This window comes from Manacus candei, unplaced genomic scaffold (genome assembly GCF_025592945.1).
Source record: "Manacus candei isolate 608988 ecotype Guabito, Panama unplaced genomic scaffold, ASM2559294v1 h1tg000003l, whole genome shotgun sequence".
NCBI classification, from domain to species: domain Eukaryota; kingdom Metazoa; phylum Chordata; class Aves; order Passeriformes; family Pipridae; genus Manacus; species Manacus candei.
The window spans coordinates 2,715,720-2,731,196 of NW_026138051.1; the positions used below are offsets into that span (position 1 = coordinate 2,715,720).

At 57.7% G+C, this 15,477-nt stretch overlaps 1 protein-coding gene across 4 annotated transcripts in view; it reads right to left on the reverse strand.

Annotated features, from left to right (window-relative positions):
• Positions 1–259: 259 nt before the first annotated feature.
• Positions 260–15,477, reverse strand: part of NLGN3 (neuroligin 3) — a 38,195-nt gene continuing 22,977 nt past the window's right edge. For 3 of the 4 annotated variants that reach the window (XM_051789332.1, XM_051789341.1, XM_051789321.1), the window contains 5 exons: positions 11,353–11,412; positions 8,507–8,656; positions 6,610–6,795; positions 2,327–3,116; positions 260–1,897 (listed from right to left, as the gene is read on the reverse strand). In XM_051789332.1, coding sequence (XP_051645292.1) covers positions 1,060–1,897; positions 2,327–3,116; positions 6,610–6,795; positions 8,507–8,656; positions 11,353–11,412 — 2,024 coding nt within the window. In that variant the 3' untranslated portion in view covers positions 260–1,059. The remainder of the gene's footprint in view (positions 1,898–2,326; positions 3,117–6,609; positions 6,796–8,506; positions 8,657–11,352; positions 11,413–15,477) is intronic. The other variant, XM_051789351.1, reaches the window with a different exon arrangement.

The window sequence follows — 15,477 nt, forward strand, 5'->3', positions numbered from 1 at the left end:
AGAGCAGGTGATGCCCGCGTGGGGCGGTGGGTGGCACTTGGCCAGTGGTGGCAGTGGAGGGACCGGGGCGGAGGTGCTCGCAGGCAGGCCGTTGGATAGGCTATTTGGCTGAGATAGGTGGGCACGGGTGACAGAGGAGGGAAAATATCAAAAAATACAAAAGAGCGCGGCCCCGCAGCGCAGGAGGCACTGCCCTGCCTGGTGCCCACCCACGGCAGGCGGGCGCCATGGGGGGCCGGCACCGTGCGCACACGCTGGCTTCTAACTGGCTTTTTATTTTATATCAAGAACACTTGGTTTTAAAATCTTTACAAAGGACAAAACGCGGCGACTCCGTTAGTGTGTAAAGAACTAAAGATCTGCTTTAAAAAACGTCTCTGCAAAGAGAAATGACTGACACAAAAGAGATTCTCTGCAGCGCAAAGAGGGGCAGAGGTGCCAAGTCTCCAGCCCAGGGCCCCACTCCCAGGGTCCCTGAGCCCCGGCACCGGCCCCAGCGCCTGCACCCAGCACATGGCCAGGTCCCCATTCCCTCTGCCTATAGCACCATGGCCCAGGGCCACTTCTCAGCACAGTGAAGGAGCCTTTTCCAGGGCTGCCAAGCTGCCTGGGGATGCCTGGGCACTGGCCGAGAGGGATGCCCAGTCCCGCTCCTCGTCAGTCCCAGGGTGCTCAGTGGGCTTAGCGCTGGGGATGTGATCGCCCCGCTGGGAGGCACAGCCACAGCACGGGGAGCCCCATGGCCATTGACAGTGGGGTACCCCTGCCCGCCTGCACGGGTGCAGGGTTACACTGCGTCCCCCCTGCACCCCACTGGCGTCCCGGGGCAACCCGCGGGGCCCTGAGGCCAGGAGAGTCAAAGCACTTCTCAAAAGTTAGATAGGAACGAAAGAAAGCGCCGGGGCCACACCGGGACCCCACAGGTCTCTGGGCTGGGAGCTGCCCCGTCCGTGGGTGCTGCCCCTCCGTCCGGGGGCTCTGCCGGCCCCGCCGCTCCCTCTGCCAGTGTCTGCTGCGTGTGTGTGCGTGCGTGCATGCGTGTGCGCCGGCGGCGGGCAGCTATACCCTGGTGGTGGAGTGTGAGTGCGGGAGCCCCGTGCTGTTGAAGCCGGCGGTGAAGGTGTTGTAGGGGTGCAGGGTCTGCAGCCCCACCAGCGAGTTGGGGATCATGGTGATGGTGTTGGGGGTCATAAGCGGGATGTCGTCCGGCGAGCGGCGCAAGGTGAGGGTGTAGTCGGGCAGAGCAGCCAGGCGCAGGGTGTCGTGGGACGGCACAGCTTCGCACTCGTGGTGCCCCTGGCTCACCTGCAAGGAGGGCATCTCCTCATCAGGTGCGTGGGCGATGTCGTTGGCGGCGCCACGCTGGGGGCTGGGCTGCCGGTGCGTGTCCTGCCGGCGCTTGTCCTTGCGGTAGTAGAGGGCGGCGAAGGCCAGCACGTTGAGGAAGAGGAGGGAGGCGCCCACGGCGATGGTGACGCTCAGTTCAGTGGAGTAGTCGCGGGGGCTCTCGAGCAGGGTGCCCGCCTCTTGCTCTGGGCTCCACTTCTCCTTGCCGTTCTCGCTGTTGTAGGCGGGGGAGATGGCGGGGCGCTTGGTGGTCCAGATCTTGCTGTTGGGCCGGCGGGTGATGTGGGAGTTCTGCGTGGTGTCAGGTGGTGGCACTTTGGTGGTGGTGGAGGTGTAGTGGAACATGTCGTGCAGGTTGTACAGGTGGGGAACCAGGTGCTTCCAGAAAGCCACCTTGGTGGCCCGGTAGTGGTCACGTACCCGTGGCTTCAGCCCGATGTGCAGGTACAGCTGGTCACGGGGGTTGTACTTGGACCAGGCCACCTCCTCAAACCGGTTGGCCTTGGTGTGGATGAACTTGGTGTCCTGGGGGACGGGCTTGTTGGGGTCCCTGTGAAACACAGGCAGAAAAGAACTAGCACTGAGAAAAGTCAAAGAAGCAAGGAGGGATAGCTGGGTGCAGAGATGGAGGCTGGGGACGCCTTTGCCAGTGGTGGCACAGGGTGTGCTGGCAAAAGGTCCTGCATGTCTGGGCAGCACCCCAACCCTGGGTCAAGCCTCATCCATGACAACCACAGACAACCAGCCTCCCCACCCCTGCGTTTGGCTGGGTCCTGTCCCAGGGACTGCCCACGCTCTAAGCTTCTGGCTTTGTGGTTGAGGCCATGACCCCAGTGAAGGTGCAGCACACAGACCTCTGGGCTCAGGGGGCTCAGTGTTCCACATCAGGCATGACAACCTCCCCCACCACAGCACGGTCTAGAGGGGTACAGCTGCAGTGAGTACAGACCCCCAAGGCACAGCACCCATCCCCACTCACCCTGTCTTGGCAAAGTTGGTCCAGTAGGTCATCACCACGGCGCTGAGCATGACGTCGTTCTTGGAGAAGTTGCAGGGAAAGAGGTCTGTGGGGCCAATCATGGGGATCCCAAACACATAAGGCACCTCATCCCCGTGGGCTGCGTCCGACCACGCAGGTTTCATCAGGCTCTGGCAGTGGTGGTAGAAGGCGTAGAAGTAGGTGGGGGAACCGTAGCGGGCGTGCAGGTCAGCTGTCACCACTGATGGCTCTACCCACTGGTGGTCAGTGAAGAGGGCCACCAGAGTCTTGCGACGTGTCTCGGGGTTGTCCCGGTCGGCCCAGTCTGTGTACATGAACTTGATGGTCTCCCTCAAGGTGTCCTTGCCCTCGGGGTATCCGTACAGGTTGTCCACAAAGTTGGAGACTGAGTAGTCAAAGTCACTGCCCGAGACGCCATCCTCGGGGTCCACCACACCCTCCACAAACTTCAGCCCCTCACCCTGGTTGACCCCCAGCATGATATCATAGTTGAGGAACTCGCCCTGCTCCATCAGGATCTCTGGGTCATCCGGGATCACATCCCCGTCAATGACCGGCCCGAAGGCCACATGGTAGCGAGCCGGTTGGATGTCTTGCTCTACCAGCTCCTTGGCACTCTTCTGCCGCAGGCAGTCCACCATGTCCACAGTATCCAGCACATTGCAGCCCACCTTGTCGGCCAGCATGCTGGTGTACTTCACGGGCTGGTAGTTCACTGCCCAGCTGGAGAGCGCGGAGCCGCTCTGGATGATGGCCCTCTGGAAGAGACCTGCAATACAGGCAAGGAGTGGAGGAAGCTCTCAGCAGGGTTCCAACACCCCAGCACTGCAGCGCAGGATGCAGCGTGGAGAAGGCATTGATGCTCTTTTATCCCTGCAAGGACCCAGCACTTCAGCCCACACCTGGCCTTGACCTGGGCTTTGCTGCTGAGCCAGGCTCACACAGGGGTTCAGCTCAGGGCCACTGCGAGGGTGGCAGGGTGACAGCTGGACATGCAAGTGTGGGGGGATGCTCCTGGCAGCAAACAAGGGCTGCTGTGCTCCCTGAGGATCCCATTGCAGGGGATGGCCCAGCATCTTTGTCTGGTAGGTGGAGAAGAGGAGCCATGGCTGCATCACAGCCTGGCCTTGCTGAGCAGCCCGTGCCACTCCAGCCACCCCAAGGACATGTTGCCTGAGCCCCCGAGGGGCACACACTGTCCCTGGCTCAGCACCATCCTCCAGTCCAGGTTGGCACCTGCTTCACTGAGCAGCCAGGCTGCGGGCTGGCAGCAGTGGGAGGGTTAACGCCTGCTCGAGGGCACTTAACCCTGCGTGTCCCACCCCAGTGCTTTGTCAGAGTCCCCCTCGACCCCCTCCCTGCTGCTTCCTGCCCAGCTGGGGCTGCTCAGTGCCAATCCGGCCCTGCAGGAGCACGCTGCCAGACGCACAAAGAGGGCCTTTCTGCCACCAGGAACACAGAGGGAGTGGACTTTCGCCCTGGAAAACGAGGCCACAAAGGCCCTGGCCCAGGCAGAGAAATGCGTGGCTTCGCTCCAGTCCCATGTCAATGGTGCTTGTGCTCAGAATACAAAGGGTGGTGAGGAAGCAGAGCCTCCGGGGCTGTGAAAGGCAGCCAGTCTCAGTCCGGGGTGCACCCCAGGGTCCCTGCTCTCCGACCAGCTCTCTTCTGCACCCCAAGTGCTGCCTGCACCCCTGCCAGTCCCCGGCACTTGCTCACTACAGGGGACTGTTTAAGGTGATCTCTGAATGGTGCTGGCACAACACTGTGCTGGTCTCAGGGCTGTCCCCAGCACCCTGAAGTGCAGAGAACCTCTCTGCAACCAGGGCTGTGCTGCTCTGCAGGGAAACATGCACCTTCCCGCAACAGAAGTGTTCAGAGGCTCCTGGCTCCTGGCCACCATGTCCATAGCTCTTGTCTGCACGCACAGCCCTTGCTCTGCCAAGTACCTGACGTACAGTCCCATGCACTGGGACAAAGAGAAGTCACAAGCTCTGTTTGTCACCTCCCAGTGCCCTAGAAAGCCATACCCAGCCTACAGGCTGGAGACTGGCCATGGGTTTGCTTGCTCTGCACCATCGTCCACGTGCCAAGGAGCCAGGATGGGGTATCCTGGTTCTCAGGAGACGCTGTCCCAGCAGCAGCCATACTGCCCCTGCCAGCAGCATCACTTCCCAGACAGACCCCCTAGGCTGGGCTCTGCCCCTGCCTGGGGAAGTATGGGGCAGCTGATGTCAGCAGTAGCTGGTCATGTCCCTGATGGAGTTCCTTTACTGTGTCTCTCCATGGCCATGTCCTGATCCAGGAGGACCCAGGAGTGTGCAAGAGTCTACACTCATCACGTCCTCCCCCTCCATGCCAGCACCTGGCTGAAGCCCTACAAGCACCCTGGGCCTCTCCAGCCTTCTGGGGCCCAGGCAAGGTGGTGGAGCTCTGCATTTTGGTCACTGGTGTGGAACACACCTGCCTGCAAGGGCTGAGGCTGGCAGGGAAGATGTGGATCTCCCAGGCAGCCAGACACTGTGCTGTACCAAGCCTCCAGGGTCTGCCTCTTGCAGCACCTGGCAGAGCAGGCATAAATCAGCAGCTTCATTAATTACTTTTGATCACTATGAGTTTTATTTTGATGCAATACCTGGTCTGCAGATTGCATCTTAGCACAGCTCCCCTGCCATGTTCCAGAGCCAGCTACCTGTCCTTGGGGAGATGGGTGCTCTGGCACAGAGGGTTTTTGAGGTAATTTTATGGCCATTTGGTTTTATGAGACACTGGTTGCAGCACTGAGCACTCCCCTCACACCTCACAGCATTTACAGCTCCCCTGCCACATCTGGGAGGGTGCTGAGCACACAGCACCACTGAGACTCAGGGGAGACCACACCACAGGCATTGGGGCTGGACAGGGCAGAAAAGGATACAGGGTTTAGTGGCAGATACAGGGTTTAGGCATTCAGGTGCAGGATTCAGTGGCAGAAAGCATAGCATCACCTGGAAAGTACTATACTAACAGGACTATTTTTTGTGGCTGGAAAGTCACAAGAAGCAGCCCCTCCAATCCACCCTCAAACTCACTCCATGCTGCTCTCTCCATCCTGGGCCACCTGGGCAGCCAAGCACACAGTCCTGCACTCCTGTGATGGAAAGGAGCACCCTAAGAAGTACTGTGAATGCATCACACATAGTGTTCCCCCACCAGCCTTTCACACTCAATATGGGCAGAGAAAACACTTTTTCTTTCTGCGGCAGCTCTCAGCCTGCAAAAGACTTCCCATCATCAGCCATCAGCCCTGCTGAGGTTCTGAAGGTCTCCATTCCTGTGTGATACCCAGGCTGTTGAGCAGGGCTGCAGCTCTTCACATCAGCTTCAAGTGCAATTTGGAGTGTGTCTCTCAGGTGCAGATTCACACCCATGTCTCCTGCCCACACGTGTCCCTTTCTCCCCTGCATCACACTTGGGGACACAGCACTGGCGAGAGTTGCACCCTCATATAAAGCCTGTGAGCATGTCCTTGGCAGGCTAGTCCCCCGTGGATCACATTCAGTTCAGGTTTTGCTCCTACAGTTTCCTTTAGGAAATTTATCGAGAACCTCTAGTCCCACGGTTAATTTTTTTCCCCAAATGCTTGATGTAAATGTCTTTGCAGGTGGTTTACATGCATTTGCTCTTATTCCAACACAATCTTTTAGCATAAATAATTCCTTACTTTATCTAGAGTAAACACTCTGCTATATTTACAGATATCAATCATTCTACTTCCACCTGTGTTTTGCTAGTCACAGCACTTCCAGCTCTCCCAGTCTCACAAGATGGGGCCCTCCATCCCTCCTCAGGCTCAGGTCTGTTTTCCCTTCTATTCCAGTGTGAATGCCTTTCCTAGCACTGAGATCCGTGTTCCTGGTGCCCTGCATGATGCCCTACCCCCCTTCCACATCTGCACATGGACAAGCCTGAGCACCAGGGCAGGATGCCACGGGAGGGGTCCCCACCTCTCCCCATGCCTGGGTGCTGGCCCCAGGCTGCAGCACTGTGCACTGGGAGCTCCATCCCTGCCTCCCACATGCTCTGCCACTGGCCTCTCCCTGCCCAGGATGAGAATGTTTTTTTTCCCAGCCCCGGGTCAGGCTCTCACCAGCAACTAATTAGAAAGCAGCCCTGGCTTTGTTAGGCTGGGCAGCGGGACCTGCGTGGGCTCCCTTCCCTAGAGCAGCATCAGTGGGGTGTTTGCTCGCAGTTGCAGCATCCCAGGCACAGCTGACACCTACCTTCAGAGTGGTGGGAGAGGGTGAGCAGGCTGACACAGGAGGCACCGATGCCGGAGCCGAAGACCGTGATCCGCAAGGGATCTCCCCCAAAGAAGGCGATGTTCTCGCTGACCCAGCGCAGGGCCTGTATCTGGTCCAGCAGCCCATAATTGCCCTTGGCAGCCTGGTCCCCTGTGCTCAGGAACCCTGAGGGCCAAGGGGAGCCCAGTTAGGGATGAGGAAGCAGGGAATGTCCTGACCTCCCACCCCCCTTCCCCAGGCATAGGGGAGCTTCTATGGGACCCCGTACCACTACAACATGAGACCCCACTACCAAGAGAATTCTAAGCTGGAGCAGGGACACCTCGAGCTCCAGCCACCCTCTGCACAGCAAAGAGGGGCGAAAGGCTGAGAGTGCAGTTGCAAGCCCTGGGGAGCCTCTTCAGCCAACAGTGACAGGGTAAAGGGCATAAAGCTCTGTCCTACCCATACCACCACCTGTGCTAAGAATGGCTCAAGACAGCTCACACATGCTCCAGGGAAAGCTGAGAAAGCATCAGCGGCTGCAGGAAGGCCGAGTGCCTGCACAGCCAATGCTTTCCATGGACCAGCACGGACTGGGGGAGGCCCAGTAAATGTAAGGAGGTGGGCTGGGCAGAGAGGAACTGATTGCAGCTTAAAATACAAAGGCTCTCAGTGAGGAAGAAGCTGAGAAGTTTTCAACAGCAAAGGGAACACCCAAGATAAGTTATCACCACTTTTGTTTGGTTTGACTCTAAGCAGGAAGCCAAAATCATGATCCCGAGTTAAAATCCAGGCAGGTAATCCCAGCACACAGGGAGCGGCCCCAGTGCTGTGCTGGCACTTGGAGGTGGTCTGGCTGGGTGTGGTGCACCACTTCAATGGAAATGATGAAGGCACCACTTAAGTCTAATGTCATATTGTGACTCACGTCTCTTAAGTTTGCACCTATTCATCCTAAAGGGGCAATTTTTAATTTAAAAGGTCTTGAGTAGGTTTATTTTTACTGAAAAGCTTATTTTCTACCGGGTAACTGTCATCTTCTGCAAGAAACTCAGGGGTCTGAAGGCTATCAGAGGGATGTGCTGTCTCAGGTACTAGCTGGGAGCCCAGCTGCCAAGGGAGAACACCATGCTAGGCTGGATGGCTAGTAAGAGAGCCAGCCCTGACAGCAGCTTGGCTGGGAAGGAGCTTTCCCCAAACCTTTGCACCCCTTGTTCTCCCTGCTGCTAAGGGAAGCAGCAGTGTGCTCCACACAAGTTCCCTGTGTCTCAGCCCCTGGGGGTTTATGCTGCAGCAAGCAGGGCACTGCACTACCTTTTGACCCCATGTCCTCATTCTGCCTCTCTAGGTCACCAGTGCTTGTGGAAATGGGACTGCTGCCCTCCTCTGTATGGCACCTGACACCCTTCTGTGGTCCCCTCTGCAGGCGGCCAGGCCATGGTGGGTGGTTGAGGGGGTCCCAGCAGCTCAACTGGTTTGGAGAACAGTCTGTGCCCAGGAAGGGAGAGCTGCCAGGTCCCCAGGACAGCCAGGCAGTACCCGCTGGCACCTCACCGCTCTGAGCCCTCTCAGGAGGAGATGCTGGGTAAACACATTTATTATTCATTTAACCACAAACCAATATTTGCTTTCAGTTGAGCCAGTTTGTGTAAATGAGCCGGGGGGGGGCCGGTGCCAGGACCCAGACTGCGCTGCGACCGCGCGCTGGGGGTTCTGCCACGTGGCACCGCGCTTGGCAGCCGGGGCGGGAGGCAAGGGCCGTGCCCGCAGCGCATCCCGCCGGCCCCACGCCCCCCTCCGCCCCCTTCCCGGCTGGTTCAAGCCCGGTCAGACACGGGGGTTGTCCCACTGCCCGGCTGTGCTGACGGCACAGCCCACGCCGGCCAGCTCATACCGAGCACTCCAACGCGGTAGTTCAGGGTGATGACAATCACGTTCCCGTAGCTGGCCAGGATGCTGCCGTCTATCATGTTCCCCGTGCCCTCCATGTACGAGCCACCGTGGATATACACCATCACCGGCTTGGCCCCGCTGTCCCGGATGTCTGGAAGGAGAGGTGGTTAAACACAGGACCCCACCGACGGCCGCAGCACCCTGCCCGACAGGCAGACCAAGTACAAGGGCAATGCCAGCTGCCAGGACCAGGGAGGGGGCTTAGGAGCCAAAGCCAGAGCTCTCCTGGGGGGCCACAGCATGGACCTCCAAAGCCAAACACCACTAAACCAACCCTGCCAGCCCTTCTCTGGGCGGTGGCAATCGCTGCACCATCCCCACACTGCTGCTCCCTCGGGGGTCTGAGCACAGTGTGGGAGGGGTGCTGGCTGGACCCCACTGCTCTTCCCCAGAGCTGGGCTCTGGCATCGTGCGGGAGCCAGACCAGCTCTGTTGTGGGCGGGAGTTGCAGAGTCCAGCGTTGGGATGCAGCCCCACATCCTGCCTTTGGCTGGACCCAAGTGCTCCGGGAGTCCTGGAAGCTGGCATTGTAGGGGGGGGCAGGGATGGGGGTGTGCAGGACCTAGAAGGTGGAGGGGCCACTGACGTGTGCTCCAATGTCTCACTCTCTCACCCTCCCTTCCCATCCCCCTAGGAAGGCAGAGACCTGCCTGCTGTTGGGATGTGAACCCACGGCACCCCAGTGCCCAGACACAGACATGGTGATGAGGCAGACGGTGTATGCACGTGTGTGTGTCAGGGAGGTGAGCACAGCATCTGGACAAGGACAGGGATGAGGCATGGAGTGAGGATGGGGAACAGGACCCCGAGGGCCGGGGAGGAAGGACTGCAGGAGCCTGGGGGACAGGGAGCAGCCACGCTCCCTCTCTCAACTGGTCCTGTCTAGGGGACATCCTGCCCCTTCTGCCCCACTGGCCTGTGATCCCTCATGGAGTCACATCCATCCACAGGGCAATAACACCCACGCTTGGGCTCCTGGTGCATCTCGCCCATGTTACACAGAGGAGGTGGTTGCACCCATCACAGACTCAGTGCCAAGTCCCAAATGCCTGTGCTGGGCTGGCGAGCCAGCACTGATGGACTTTGCCCTCCCTCGTGCTCTCCCGCACCCAGTACCTTGCTCGGGTGGGCTGGCAGTGCCTGCTTGGCCCCAGCTGCCCCAGCCAGCTGCTGCTCCCTGCCTGCCTCCCTGGCTGCCAGCCCCCACCACAGTCCACGCAGGGCTGCACTCCGGGGGCACAGCCACACCATCTCAGTGCTGATGCCCGCTTGGGGTGGACATGCTCTCTCACACCCACCTAACCTCTTCCCACGTCCACTCCTCCCTGTGGCTTGCCCACTGCAGGGGGGCTACAGACCAGGCTGATGGCTACCTGTGGCCATCCTCACCTTCAGCTGCGGCCCATGGCATGGCTAAAGGTGGCCTCCCTTCCCCACAGAAAACCTCTTCCCTCCAGGAGAATGAGGCTATGCCAAAAGCAAAACCTGTGCTGGCTCTTTTCCTATCGCCAGGTTGTAGCCAGTCAAATGCACAGACCAGAAAAGCAAAAAATGCTGGCAGCTCTTACAGGACAGACATCGCCTGTGTGGCAGAGCTATATCAGGACAACTTTTTCCAGGGCCACCTGCTTGAAATGTGAAGGACAGGAACATCAGTGCCCGTGCCCATGTCTTCTCCCTGCTGCACGCTCCCACTGACACACAAAGGGACATCCTTGCAGCAGAATGTCAGCAATGTAGGAGATGTACCAGGGAATAAACAGCTCCTAATTGCTCCAGCACAGTTTGGTGTGCTGGGATTTAGCACAGTCAAGTCACTCAGGCTGAATGCCAGTTTACATCCTGGTACAAGAGATCCTGGGGCACAGGTTAGCGGGAGTAAACAACCGGGGTTTAGTACTGCCAAGGAAAAAGTTTTTCATCTATTTCCCAGATCCTAAAAGCCATCTGCCAGGCTGTGTTCTAGCTGCCCTGGGCCTTCTGCACACCCTGAGGTTTTACTGTCCTCAGCACATTCGAGCTGCACCCTGGCCAAATCTTCCTCCTACCTCTCTTCACATCTCTGCAGCCAAACACACCAGCTCCGTACCCTGCAGATGAACGACCCCGTTTTACTAAAAATAGCTTATCCTGCAGCTTGCTTAGCCCTGGTGTACATCTAGAATCACATCTGCTTGAAAGCCCACTTGCTCTGCCTTGACTGGTGCTGATGCTCTGCTTGCAAGCAAGACCTCGCTTCCACTGGGTGAGGAAGTAGAGAAGTTAACAGAAACCAAGTGGACCTTGGGTCTCCTGGGCATGGCCAGATACCCTTTGAGTGCCAAGGGTTCAGGCTGCTGGCACAGCCACCCTGGGTTGGTGCCCGTGGCGGGGCCAGGCAAGAGTGGAGGGGGAAGTTGTTGGCTCCCAGCTGCACTTATCCAAACGGCTCCGGGGGGATGAGGCTGGAGGTGGGATGTGACCGGGCTCAGGGTGAAATGGGCCCAGGTGCCCGAGGGCTCCTCTCCTCCCAAGCTGCCATGCTTCCTCCCTGCACCTCGCTCAAACTGAGCAGGAGCAAACTTCTCCTAAGGCAGGAAAAAAACCCCCCCATGAGCTTTCCCCCGCCCTCAGGAGGAGGGGAAGGTCCTGGGTGCCCTGCACAGCCGGCCAGCCTGCCCCCCACCCCGCGCAGCTGCCTGGCACGGCAGACAGACACACACAGGGCTCCCTGGGAGTGGCAGCGGATGGCGGGCAAACGGAGCTGCTTTGCGTGTCATGCAGTGGCAGCCTCGAGCACAGAAATACCTTCGTCTTCATCACCGTCATTATCCGCTAAGTCCTCGCCCTGTTTCTTAGCGCTGGCTCCTAGGGACCAAACACGAGGAGACAGAACAAAAAAAGGAAAACGAAAGGAAATAGAAACAAAACAACAAAAAGAAAAAAAAAAGAAAAGAAAAAAAACACAACAGAAAAAAAAAAAGAGAATTCAAAAATAGCATGATAGCAGAGACGGTGGGGCCAGGCCTGTGCCCCACAGCACTGCTGGCTACTCACACTGCACCTCTCCCAGAGCCAGGGCAGTGTAGGGCACGGGCAGGACTGCCCCGGGAGCTGCGCCAAGATGCCACTTCACCTGGACCCCTTCCCAGATCCTCCCTGGGGAGGGCCAGGGTGGCAGGGAAGAGGAGAGTGGGGCTGTGGCAGCGTCAGCGCTGGTGGTGGATCAGTCTCTCAAAGCACTTGCAGATCCTCCTGCATCCCCTCAGCTCCCTGCTCCAGGCAAAGCTCCCTCTCCTACCACCCAGGTGCAAGCAGGAGCCCTGCTCCTGGCTCTGCTGCCACTGGGGACAACTGTCCTCTGTCACCAGCAGAGCTCACACAAAGGGTTGCCCTGCATGGCCACTGACCACCAGGCAGGGTCCTGCCCATCACCCCCAGGTGGTGCATGGCCCCTTGTGCCTGGTCCAGCAGTGTCACCAACCACTGGAGCCGCCACACGAGACCACCACAGCAGCTGCAGGGAGCCCTCATGACAGGGGCTGCCCTGTGCTGCTCAGCTCCGTCCTGCACCACCTCCCTTCTTAAAAGACTCATTGCCTGTTTCACTGAGGATTGCGAAGGCACCAACCAGGCTGACCTGGCCAAGGCAGAACCCTGAACATACCGGTTTCTGTAGTGTCCTGAACACCTTACGTTGCGTGGCCAGCCCGGCAGCCCCAGCCCAGCACTGTGGAATGCTGCTGTGGATGGCATGCAGTGAGCACGGCACTTCCCGAGCTCCAAGCAGCCAGTGGGAGCCAGGAGAGGTGGCCTGTGGGCTGGCAGGGAGCAGGAGTGTTGCAGATCTGTACCAAAGGTCTGTTCCTGCAAAGGACTGCCTGTCCATGTGGGCACAAAGGTGAGTGGTGCCATCCCTGTGCCCTGGAGCCCCGAATTTCAGGAAGAGGCTGAGCTCTCCGTATCCCCTCAGAGCTGCAGACCAGCACCTGCAGTCCTCTGCTCCCTAGTGCATGTAACAAAAAGAAAGTTCCCCAGGTGATGGTGAGCTCTGGGGTGACAACAGGGTTTCCCCCAGGCAGGACTGCCCAGTGACTCTCCCCTGAAACACAGGGCTCCAACATCCCTCCAGGCACCTGGCTGATCCCAGGGTCCTGCTGCTGCCCCCAATGGGCCCCATCAGCACCACAGCAAGGGTTTTGCACAGCCTGCAGTAAGGCTCCCACAGGCAAGGGACAGCCCTGTGGCTGCATGGAACTATGAGACTAAAAGCACAAAACTGGCCAGTAAGACAAAAATCAGGGAGTTGTTCTCACTGTCACTCTGGGATTGGCATTCTGCAGGTGACATGGGATGTGGATAAAAGAGATGGCAGCATGGAGTGGGACAGTATTTGAATTTAAAAGGAATCTGTTATGGGGGAGTAAGAGGTCTGAAATGGCCATGAGGCAGCTCCATTGGGGCAAGAAGCTTGCAGAATGCCTTAAGCAGGTATGACCTGCTGGAGAAAGTCTGGAGAAGTAGCAACAGGAAATCTAGAAAAATCCAGAAGGCACGAAAAGTGTGCAGAAGGCTGGGTCACACCAATACCAGGAGTAGAGGCATGACGGGAGCTACAGCAGTATCCCAACAAGTGAAAGGATACTGTGAGGTGGTGAGGTGGAAGAGCAAGTCCTTCTCTGCTACACAGCACAGGCAACTCTGAATTTACATGAGGTAGAATGAGAAGAAAACCCTCCTGGCAGAAAGGACAGGAAAGTTCTAGAAGAGGCGATCTGGGGAGGTGTTTAAGACCAGGTGAGACACACCGCCAGGAAGAGGCAAGGTAGAGTTGCTCCTGCCCAGGGCAGGGATGGATCAGCTGTCTCCTGTGCCATCCTGATCTTTTCCAACTCAGAGCTCACCTCCCAACCTACCCCCGCTGTGCTCCAGCCCCGCCTCCTCACCTCCTGCTTCACCACCCAACCACCCCCTGAGCATCTCACATCATTCTCCTCTTTTCACCCAGCACCACGCCCCATCCCTGTCACCTCTTGCCCCAGCACCTCAGCCCCAGCATTCCCCCTTCCTGCTGCCTCCTTCCCGCTCTCCCTCCCCAGCCCACCCCCCAGCTCGGCCGTGTGTGTGTGGCCACTCAGCCTCTCTGCAGGAGGCTGCAGGCTTGACCTGCTGCATCTTCATTAGGAAGAGCTGCAAGCCCAGAAAGCACTTAAATGACGAAGTACTCATGCAATATTTGCTAACCGGTGCTACGTGCCAACCTCTTGCTACCGCTAAGGGATGGGGATTTTTCTCTAATGATGACCACAGGCAGTGAGCCTTCATCACACCGTGCTGCAGAGCTGGGAAGCTGATCACAGGCAGCTGGAGATCATTTTCCACTGCCAAAGGCCCTGGTGCTTTTAAACCCCTGAGAACAGCCAGGCTGCAGCCCTCCAGCCTGGTCTCCTTTAGGGGGCAAAGGTCTCCATGAAGATGAGGGTGGAGGAATCAGCTATGAGGACCTGTCAGGCTGTAAGAGAGGGCAGTGGATAACATCTCTATGACCTGAGCAACTGTTCTGGCTGATCAGGGAGGGATCCAGCTGGAGACTGCTGCTGCAGAGCTTAGGGATGGCTGGGACAAGCCTAAAGCACCCTGAGCTTCAGGCGCCACAGAAGAGATGGCAGAAAGCAGCACTTGGGGAGCTGAGCAAAGCAGGAGCACAGTGATGCAGGCTAGGGCAGAGGGGAACAGCAGGGGCATGTATGTGGCAGAAGCAAAGCACGAGCCTTACCCATCAGCAGGAAGGTTCCAGGCTGGCTGGGGTTATGGCCAACACAGACTGTTGTGACCAAGTGGGCTTTTTACCTCTTGCTGCAATGTTTACCTTCAGCACAACCCACCGATGTCCCACAGCTCTTGAGAGCAATCACAGCTTCACTTCCCTCACCCACTCCTTGCACTTTGCTCCAATATCTCCTTCCACTGTCTATTGACATGTTCAGGGATACCCATCCCAGGAGATCTTCCTCTGCACTAACAAAGGCCACCATGCAGAGCCCTGCAGCACCTACTCTCATGGGGATGGGCTAAAGCCTGTGGATTCACAGCTGGAAAAACCAAAAAGGCTCGTGGCTCATTCTCCTTACCCATCAAAAACACCCTCCACTAACCCAGTGTAAATGTCTGTTGTGCCACTTCACTTTAAGCTGACTGCAAAGTGACATTGTTCAGGCCGATAGGAAGGATGCATATGCTCTTATCTAAAGGTTCTGGAAAGATTTAAGTTCAAGTTCAGTAAAAAATAAAATCACTTCCCCCAAAACAGGGCCATCCACACTGGATTTATGCTATCTTAAGTAAATCATACCAACAGCACTGACACCAGTGCAAACAGGGATAAAGGAGGGTGAGGAGCCTAAGTCCTTGGAGGCTTCATTCTCACCATGGTGTGGATAACACAAGAGCAGGAGCCTGAGCTGTCATCTTTCCAGATCCAAAAGTCTGTTCAGGGTGCCTGTAGGCAGCTCCAGCATCCTCTCCTCCGTGCAAGTGGGGCACCCACTCCCACAAAACAGCCATGATGCCTCAGGGAGCAGGAGCTGTCTGATGGCTACGTGCACCCAAAGGTACACCTGCCACTGGCCACACCACCTCAGCTGCTCCTCCAGGAGTGACAAGGAACTGGACCAAGACTGATGCAGCTGTTGAACTTGCTGCTGCACAACCCCATGGGAAGGTGCAACTCTGCTGGGACCTTCCAGCCACCAGCCCTTGCTCCAGGACTGCAGCATACCTTGGTGCTGCCCAGCCCCTCCCTGTCCCGGAATGATGCAGAGGAGTTATTTCCATCCTTGAGCGGACTCGGTAAAAGCACTGCATCTTCTCACGCTCTGCTGCCTCCACCAGCACAAACACCTACCCTCACCTTTGCAAATCATTCCCCGGAGT